The sequence below is a fragment of the Simochromis diagramma genome, unplaced genomic scaffold (assembly GCF_900408965.1).
Source record: "Simochromis diagramma unplaced genomic scaffold, fSimDia1.1 OVJJ01000596.1, whole genome shotgun sequence".
Taxonomy (NCBI): Eukaryota; Metazoa; Chordata; class Actinopteri; order Cichliformes; family Cichlidae; genus Simochromis; species Simochromis diagramma.
In genome coordinates, this window is record NW_024387245.1 from 6,756,396 (window position 1) to 6,767,006 (window position 10,611).

At 41.2% G+C, this 10,611-nt stretch overlaps 1 protein-coding gene across 1 annotated transcript; it reads left to right on the forward strand.

The window, feature by feature from the left end:
* The first annotated feature begins 5,236 nt into the window (after nt 1–5,236).
* On the forward strand, nt 5,237–9,966 carry LOC120714070. The gene is made up of 2 exons (XM_040000103.1): nt 5,237–5,240; nt 7,546–9,966. The coding sequence occupies exons 1-2, from the start codon at nt 5,237–5,239 to the stop codon at nt 9,891–9,893; spliced, it is 2,352 nt and encodes a 783-aa protein (XP_039856037.1). The 3' UTR covers nt 9,894–9,966.
* Nucleotides 9,967–10,611: the final 645 nt, after the last annotated feature.

Here is a 10,611-nt window from a genome sequence, read left to right on the forward strand (position 1 = left end):
ATCAAAGGGGGAAAAATGTTGGTACTTGTTTTCAGTGGTAGAAGTGTGCTTCTAATAATCAGTAGGTAACAAATAATTGATAATAGGTTGTAGAAATTATATTTATGACAGAAAGTTGATCAGTTTCTTTCTTTAACTTAAAAGCCTACACATCAGTCTCTGAAATTCATTAACTAACATGGGCCAATTTGTTACCTTTGTGTAACAGTTTGTTTTTTTGTTTTTTTTTGTGATCCCAAACAAGAAATAGTATGCGACAGCATTTCCCATCAGACTAAACTTCTTTTGCAACTTCCAGTTGCAATGATTACAGGGATCTCATGTTACCTTATCATTCTTTGTGAAGTCTTCGCTTCAGCTACACAGTTTCCATTACAAACATGGGAGTGGCTTCTTGCCTAACTCTTATCAGGAAGTAAATTATTTCTGGGATGTGCAGGTGAAAACATGAAATGAAACTAAGGTGAATTGTTTTATTGGGGGGAAAGTAACACACACACACAAAGAGTTCCCTGACGCTATTTAACCTTTAAATACAATGAAACTTGGATGCATTTTATATTTGTATTTTTAACAATAAATATCAATTTTTAATAAGTGGCTAGTCAACTTTCTTTGAGGCCAGAAGAAGTTTGTGAACCACTGCTTTAAACAGAAATTTCACCATTTTGTACCATATTGACAATGTGTATGTGAACTTTGTCAGATCGATGTATTTCACAGCAAACGTATTCTCAAAGTTGGAGAACACCGGTCTTCCTAATAGTTTTACTAGATGTTCAATTATCCAGGTAAGGAAACCCCAAAAAGTTCTCTGCATTCAGGTAGATGTAGCGTTTTCCTCACTCATCCAGGTGACTTCCTCAGTGTCAGCTGACTGCAGGTTTCCCCAGCCTTACCAACAGCACATTTGCATGATGACCGAAACTATCACCACTAGTCAACAATGGCCTGTGAGGTCAGTTTCATGATCGTTAGTATGCAAGTTGTCGTCACCATTGATCACTGACCATCGATCAATGGCTATGAGTACCATCCACAGAGAGTTGGGGAATGGCAGCGATGTAAGAAGGTGAAAAATGTACGCTTGGTCCACTGGAAACACTACGTCCAGATGAACAGAATCCATTGTTGGTGGGAATTCAGTTTAAAATGAGGTAGCAGCAAAGCAGAGCTGTATAATGTTAAAAATATAAATACAGCTAGTTCTTAGACATGTAAATAAATTGTTATAAGACAGATTTGAAGGCGGAAAGAATGCCAGCAGGATGAATTCTTTAAAAATGTCTGCAGTTAAGTACAGCCAAGATCCATTACTCTTTGACCTAAACCTGGGCTGGATTGTGGAACAGCTGCCTGCTGATGTACTCCAACACCTGTAAAGCCTTATGAGCCACGACTACATGTTTGGAATCCAAAAGATTTTAAACGCCTAATGTTTCCAGATTAGTTAGGTTTGCAGCACTTGGCAAGCAGATAATCATGTCCAATTTGTTTTGTTTTTTCCCCTAAATCTTAGATCAGAACCAGTTCCCAGAGACACGTGATTGCTGCCTAACACTGAAATTAGATAGTTGGTGTTACACTCGTTGTTTTCATGCCTGCTACCACAATTCAGAATGTCTGCTGTGGGCACAGTGGATGTGAATGTGGAGTTAGAAACCCTTTTTAATCTAGTCATAAGTTTGCTTGACGTCAGCTGCTCTTACAGAACCTGACACCAGCTGTCTCAAGTAACTAAAAACACAACGCTTATACTATTTAATAACAGACCCACCATCAGTAAGCCTTCTAATTCAGCTTTAACCATTTTCTGATCATAAAAAATGCGCATTGTTTGTATTCTTAACTACATTCACAAACTGCTTTCTGTCATAGCCACCATACAAACAGATACTACACATGACCAAGTAATACATTTACTGAATGTATATCTTTTAATGAACTATTTATGACACACTTCCACTTATGCTGACATTTTTTAAATGCATTTTAAGTAGATTCACAGAATTTATAGATTCACAAGTGTCATTTCCTTTAGGTCCAAGTCAGTTAGTCTAAATGTCACACCTTAACCTATAACAGAGCCAACATGCATGAATGTCCACAGATAGTATACGGTGTATATACATGTGACAATCATCATCTTTAGCAGATATCATCCATTCTGAAGCTCCTGTTCGATCCAGTTCGTCACCGATCTGTATCAGTGGATCAACAGCATCCCACAAGTTTTCCTCTGGAGAGCTCCTGTCTTCCTTTTTGAGTCCACTGCCAGTCCAAATCCAGCGACTCCAGCAAGATGTGTCCACAAACATATGTACATCCCACTTACGGCTACCATATTGCCACCAGTTATGAGTCTATATATGAGACCCGTCTTTAATGTTAGGCTCACGGCCAGTCAGATTTACAGTACAGGCTTCCTCTTGATGAGCTCTCACATCATGTCTCACTTGACATTAGCGACAGTCTTGTAGTGCTTGATAAGTATTTCCAGCAGTTTGTATTTCCAGTAGAGTTCATCACCGGCTTTACGAAGCTCGCGTGCGCAGAGTTCAACAGCGGCAGCAGCTGCTGAGGGTCTGTCTGAGGGAAGAAGACATCGGTTAGATCATATCAGTCGATTACTCGCAATCTGTTAGTAAACTATCGGGCTTAACTAAAACTTCCTCAATCAGGTCTGTTTATATATTCACCTTTGCTGGCCATTTTCTCAACGATAATAGTCCGAAAACGAGAAGCGCTTCACGGGATCGTTTTGCTTCTTCAGTGTTGAGACTTGATGTTCAGGAACAGGTTTGACCTATTGATAGCACAGACCGCCTTTTAAGCATGCTATACGTCACACACATGCTCAGAAAGAAATCCCCCGTTGGTCACGAGTCAACTTCTTCCTCCTACTTTGTTTACGAGCGTCTACAATCAGTAGTGTTAAAGGTTAAAATGGTTAAAACTTAGTATGTTTGCACTTTGCTAAAGATATATATCCTGCCCTATTTTTTCCCGATAGTCACATTTAAGAATAACACGGAGAATAGAAATGGACACGTACATATGTTTTTAAAAAAAGTTAGAAGTCTCAGAATGAGCTCATAACCAAATGAAATAGAAAGCAAAACAACATCTGAACCAGTTCCACCGTGTCACACGAAGCAACATTTCATCAGACCAGTTTGTTAACTGCAAAAAGCTCACAAACCAACCATAAAGAAAACAGTACAGACTGTACGACAACAGTTCACAGCCACACTTTGTGTCCTACCTGGCCGATAAGATTAGATATTTAGAAACAGTGTTCTTTTCACCATGTACAGGACAGATATCATTGGACGTATTATATAAACACAAACACAGAATATTTAAAATAACCAGCTGCAGAAAATGTTTCTTTTACATCAAAACCTTGCATTAACCGGTGTCACGCAAGTTTCCGTGACTGAATTAATGCAAAAACAAACAAGGCCAACACCACTCTAATCACGTTACACACACCAGGCACGTGACCTGTTTACACTAGACGGTGATGAAAAACTTGGTGACCTGGAAGACAAAGATATGTGCATTGCGCTTCTTCCTTAAAAGTGCACTATTTGCATTTGTGCTTAGTACAAGCACCGTGAACTTGTTTGGGCATACCTTCTGCTTTCGTGCGAAATGGGAAGTACGAAAGTCGTATCACCTGACCACCGACGGCTTAGAGAGTTGCAGTATTATTTCTTTATTTAAGGAAAAAGTATTTACTTTTAAGAACTGAGTCTAAACTTTAAGATTAAGAAATTTAGATTATTGAAAGTGCCACAATATAAATGTTTAATGTATGTGGCATGTTGGGTCTGTTAATACCTATGGCACAATGTTTACTGTAGTCGGTCTGCTTTTAATATACATTCAGCGCCTCTTTATTAAACCTGTTCAGCTGCGAATCAATATCTCATCCAACCAATCACATGGCAGCGACTCATTGCATTTACGCATGCAGACAAGGTCAAGACTGCCTGTGAAAGGTCAAAGCGAGTATCAGAGTAAGGAAGAAAGTTAAAGTGACTTTAAACGTGACGTGGTTGTTGGTGTCTGACGGGCTGGCCAAGAAATTTCAGACACCGTTGATCTACTTGGATTTCCCCACACGCCACCATCTCTGGAGTTTTAGTAAGAAAACCAGAAAATATCCACTCAGCTTAAAGCAAAAGAGGAAATGTCGGCCTCAACTCCCAGTGGCTTGCAATGATTAGACAGCAGAATATTCGAAAACTGTTGCCTGGCCTGAGTCTCGATGACCACAGTGTACCAATCTTCTAATCCTGCTTCCAGCCTCTATGCCACAAATAATCAATAAAGCCACACTGAAGGCAACTAATGAAGTTTCAGCTAAGTATAAGTCAGCAGTTTAGCCAAGTGGCTGCCAAACACATGGTGGGCCTCCCTTTAAATGGTCATGTCATTAAGAGCAAATTTAGATTAAGAGCAAATTTTAAATTACATTTCTGCATTTAAAAAAAACATATAGAGAGTGAAAAATTATGTACGATATATTTATGGTGAATTAAAAGCTGAATTATACATGGTATATTAAAATGTCCTCATGCTACCTAAAAACAGGCTAAAATCACCTAAAAGCATCGCATCATTTTAATGTCACTGCTTATAGCAGAAACAGGCATGTATTAGTATAGTAATATAGTTTGTATACAGTTGTATAATTCTATGTATATTTTTTATGTCTCTATATATAATACTTGTATGGCAATAAAGCAATTTTAAAGGTTAGCTGGAAAATGCCTTTATATTTTAATTACTGTACTACTACTATTATTGTACTACACTACTATTACTGTACTACACTACTATTACTGTAAACGTACTTAAATGGGGGAACTCTAAGTGGCACCACTGCACATTTCACACATGCTGCTAGTTGTCCACAGAGCTCAGTGGTGACATGGTTACAGCAGGCGTGTCGCTGCTGCTGATAACAGCATTGTTAAATATACTGGCCTTTTATTGCCGTGTCCTTAAGGTATATGTTTTGAATGTAAATCAACAGGCTTATCGTGGTTTCTCTCTTGTGCAGTCTTGTGACCTTTTGTATGAAATTTTTTGTTGTTGTGCAACATCTCTGAGAGGAAATCACCCCATTAATGTTCCGCTTTATGGTTGGGGTGTGTGTGAATGACGTTGCTTTGGTGGAAATAAATTAATAAATTGGAAAACACATTGGCTTTTTGGGGCTTTCATGGGTAGGTTTGAAGTCGGTGCTTGTGTTATTTGTGATGGGAGCAGGTAGCTTGTGTGAACAAAAAAAAAAAGAGTTGACAGGCTTTGACCTTTGTTTGTGTAAATACTGACAAAAGAAGAGTACACAGATGTGACATTAATAGTCAAGCTGTTCTTTAAATAAGCCGTTCATGCCATCTGGGTTGAAGTAAATTCAGATCATTTAATGTAAAAATTCTTAGGAAATGTGACTTTACCTAAAGGTATGCATATATTTATATGCAAATATTAAACACTCTTGTTCCCTGTGATATATATAAATTAGCAATAATATTACAACAAGGCTAGGCAGCGCCTGTATCACCTACGACAACTGAGGAAGTTCAGGGTCTCTCCAAAGATCCTCAGGATTTTCTATACAGGCGCTGTGGAGAGCATCCTCACACAGAACATGACATCGTGGTTCGGGAACAGCTGTGTGAAGGACCAAAAAGCTCTCCAGAGAGTGATCCGTACAGCAGAACGCTGCTGCAGGATTGCTCTCCCCCCGCTTCAGGACACCTACACCAGGAGATGCCGGACTAGAGCAGCGCAGATACTGAAGGACCCGTCCAAACTGTTCCAACTTCTGCAATCTGGTAGAAGGTTCCGCATCTTCCGGGCAAGGACAGAGAGACTCAAGAGGAGCTTCTATCCCCAAGCCATCCGGGCCCTAAACACACACACCTGCCCTCTCACATCATCTATAACTGACTGAGACAGGACTCTCTTCCAGACACTCTAAACCAAGGAACAATGTACATTTCAAATTCCTTTAATTTTAAATATGTTTATATTGTCTATCCTGTAAAATAGTCAGATGTCTATTCATATTAATGTACAGAATTCACCTGCTTGCTGTTACTACTGCACATTCACCCAATGTATATACTACATATATATATATATATATATATATATATATATATATATATATATATATATATATATATATATATATATATAATGTTCTTCCTCTTACCCCCCCCCCCCCCACACACACACACACACACACAATTTGTGCACATGTCGAGGAGCGTGTCAGGCTACATTTCACTGTGTGTTATACTTGTATAACTATGCATGTGACAAATAAAGAATCTTGAACCTTGAACCTTGAACCTTGAACCTTGAACAACTGTCGTATTCATGTGGTTAAAATGAAAATTATTTTAAATTAAGAATAAAATTTTGATTTATTAGATTATTATTAAAATGGATTTTATTTGTATGGTCTGTTTGTGAGACAGCAAAAACATGTAAATGGATTCTCAGTGCATTTAAGGTTAGCTGGGTTTAAACTTACCCTGAGGTAAGTTTAATCTATGTAGGACCTTAACCCACAGCAGCCCATGCCTGATTTTTAATGTGTTACAAGGCACAAATCAAAAATCTTTGTGTCACTGGTTCTACTGGAATGCAGTTCCATAAGCGCCCACACTGGAAATTCCTTTGCTGGTAAATCAGAACATCCGAAACATCCATTTATATTGGAATCATATAGAAACTTGAGTGAAGATACACCCCCTCCTTTTTTGTCTGTCTAATTTATGGTTAATTCCTGTTCTAGATCAACATTATAGACATGCATGTGTCACATTAGTGCTTGTATGAATGAGTGACATAAACACCCAAACTATACTGACTGGGATGTGATGGGGAAAATCTGAAGTGGCATGTTTTAAAATTTATGAGAATAGGACATCATAGCTTGTTTACTGAGACTCGTGTAAACACTTTAGTAAAGTCTGCTTCAGTTACTATCGTCACATATTCAGAGGTATTCAGATAGAAAGAGGAGAGGCTCACCCACCTGTTCTGACTTGGTGCAAAGTAAACAGTAACTGCAGCTGTGATACATATATGTGAATTTTTGCGTGTATTCATATAAAAAATTTTTTTACCCCTGGTTTTGTGTGTTCATGTTCTGTTCTTTTGTATAATTAATCTATTTGTATGTTGTATATTCATTGTTTGTTCAGTAAAGTTCATTTATTTTTTTTAAAAAGTAACTGCATCTGTGTAAAAGCGAAATGTTGCCCTCTGCTGTCTGTGACCTGAAGTACAACGTAGTTTAAAAAGAAAATGATAAACGAGAGTTGTGTGTCACTACAGTTAATATAATTACGTATGATCAGTGCACCCTTACAACCTTTGAAAAGTAAAACTAAAGCCAACTCAGCTAACTAATTAACTTATTAAATAAAATTAATTAATAACTGAAGTTCCTCTGGTTGTTGACTGTTAGTTGTACAAAACAAAGTGAATACGCCACCTTGTGATGGGCAGATAATAATAAGCGCTGCCCAGAGCTGCTCCGCCACCTGTGGAAGATCTTAAAGGTGATATGGCGGAGAGGGAGAGTTGCTGATCAGTGGAGGTGCGCAGAGGGAGTCTGGATTCCCAAAGAGGAGGATTCGAAAAACATAAACCAGTTTCGGAGCATCTCGCTATTGAGCGTGGAGGGGAAGGTGTTTTTTAGCGTTGTCTCCCGGAGATTGACCGAGTTTCTCCTTAGAAATAATTACATTGATCCATCAGTTCAGAAGGGGGGGATCCCAGGAGTTCCTGGTTGCCTAGAGCACACTGGTGTAGTTACACACCTTATAAGAGAAGCCCATGAGAACAGAGGCGACCTAGCTGTATTGTGGCTGGACCTGACTAATGCATATGGGTCGATCCCACACAAACTGGTTGAGCATGCTTTACACCTGAACCATGTTCCCAGTAAGATCAAGGACCTAATCCTGGACTATTATGCCAGTTTCAGGCTTAGGGTCACTTCTAGGGCAGTTACTTCAGACTGGCACCGACTCCGGAAAGGTATAATAACAGGCTGTACCATCTCAGTTACGCTGTTTGCCCTGGCAATGAACATGGTGGTAAAGGCTGCGGAGGTGGAGTGCAGAGGGCCGTTAACAAGGTCAGGTGTTCGTCAGCCCCCTATCAGAGCCTATATGGATGACCTCACCATTACAACATCATCAGTTCCCGGGTGTAGGTGGATCTTGCAAGGTCTTGAGAGACTCATCTCATGGGCAAGGATGAGTTTTAAACCTTCCAAGTCAAGATCAATGGTACTGAAGAAGGGCAAGGTGACGGACAAGTTCTGGTTCTCAATTTCAGGAACCATTATTCCATCCATAACGGAACAACCAGTTAAGAGCTTGGGGAAACTCTTTGACTCCAGCCTGAAAGACTCTACTGCTATTCAGAAGGCAAATGAGGAGCTGGGAGCGTGGCTTATTAAGGTGGATAAGTCCGGCTTGCCTGGAAGATTTAAAGCCTGGATCTACCAGCATTCCATCCTGCCCCGAATCCTGTGGCCCTTGCTTGTCTATACAGTTCCAATAACTACTGTGGAATCCCTTGAAAGAAAGATCAGTGGCTTTCTTCGTAAGTGGCTGGGACTTCCCCGCAGTCTCACCAGCGCTGCCTTGTATGGGACAAGCAACAGCGTGCAGTTACCCTTCAGTGGTCTCACAGAAGAGTTCAAGGTGGCTCGCACACGAGAAGCCCTACAGTACAGAGATTCTAAAGACTGCAAGGTGGCATCAGCAGGCATTGAGGTAAGGACAGGAAGAAAGTGGAAGGCTGAGAAGGCAGTTGAGGTGGCGGAGTCACGCCTAAGGCAGAAAACACTGATGGGGGTCTTAGCAACAGGGGGAGCAGGCTTGGGGTACGTCCCAAAGGCCCAGGTCAGCAGGGCACAGGGAAAGGAGAGACACCAGCTACTCCAGTATGAGGTCCGAGCAGGTGTGGAGGAGGAGCGAGTAAGTAGAGCTGTAGGCCTTAAGCGGCAGGGAGCATGGACAAGGTGGGAGAGCACCTTGCAGCGCAAGGTCACCTGGGCAAACATCATGCAGGCAGACTTCCACCGGATCCGATTCCTAGTGCAGGCAGTATACGACACTCTGCCAAGCCCAGCAAACCTCCATCTGTGGGGAAAGAGCGAGACACCTGCCTGTCCCCTGTGCTCTGGAAGAGGGACCCTAGAACACCTTGTTAGCAGCTGCCCAAGGGCCCTGGCCGATGGTCGGTATCGTTGGCGGCACGACCAGGTGCTCAGAGTAGTTGCTGAAAAGATTGCCTTAGCAATCAGCACCAGCAAGCATCATCATGCTCCGAGGAAGGCAATCTCTTTTATTAAGGCTGGAGAGAAACCCCAGGTGCGCCCACATTTGACAACTGGCCTTCTCAACACAGCCTCTGATTGGCAGCTACAGGCTGACCTGGGTAAACAACTAAAGTTCCCTCAGAACATTGTAAAAACATCACTCCGGCCAGACTTGATAATTATTTCTGAGGCCTCAAAACAGCTGATCATGCTGGAACTCACAGTGCCCTGGGAAGAGCGGATTGAGGAGGCTAATGAAAGGAAACGAGGAAAGTACCAGGAACTAGTGCAAGAGTGCAGGGGAAGGGGCTGGAAGACTTTCTATGAGCCCATAGAAGTGGGTTGTAGGGGCTTTGCAGGACGATCACTCTGCAAAGTCCTAGGCCGGCTGGGCGTGGCTGGGGCAACCAAGAAGAGGGCCATCCAGGCTGTGAGTGAAGCGGCAGAGAAAGCCACAAGGTGGCTGTGGATTAAGAGGGCTGATCCGTGGGTAGCTACTGGTACGCAAGTCGGGGCCTGATCACCCCCGGCTGGGTCGCCTGGGCGAGGGTGTATGATGTTGTGAGACCCGAAACGCCTGATGACCCTAGGATACATCACTGAAGATGCGTACCAGTGCATCCAGGAGATGTGTCTTTATAGTATAGATAAATAATTAGTTAGGATATTTGTCCTTTTTGCCTGATGGCCCGTCCTATACTCCACATGCACACGTAGAATGATAAGAACTCTTGTGCCTTTAATGTGCACAAGACACAAGAACAGAATAAAGCCCAGCTACAAAAACCACGACACAGATAAAACCAATGAAATAAAATCAAATCATAAATATGAATCCTATCTGGTTTCTGGTTATTTAGGAGTTACACAGTGTAATAGCCACCGAGAGAAAGGATCTAAAGGGATGGTTCAGTCCTGCACCTTGGGACAATGATGAATTGTCCATGAAGCTGAAGAGGTTGTTCATTAACATGGGCTATTTTTGATCTTTAGCAGCGAAAGGTTCATGGACAGTTAATCCATTACTGTGCTACTGCTGGTATTACAGTACTGCAAGGTTTTCCTGTTTGTCTACATTGTGTTTATTTAACAGCTCTATTTACCGATTACGTTACAAATTAGGATTTCATGTTGTCTTACAGTGTACTACTTTTGTTTTATTTGTTGTTAGGGATAAACCCCCTCAAATCAACTAAATCATGTTGTATTTTCTTGTTGTTGTTCTTCTTCTCATTATT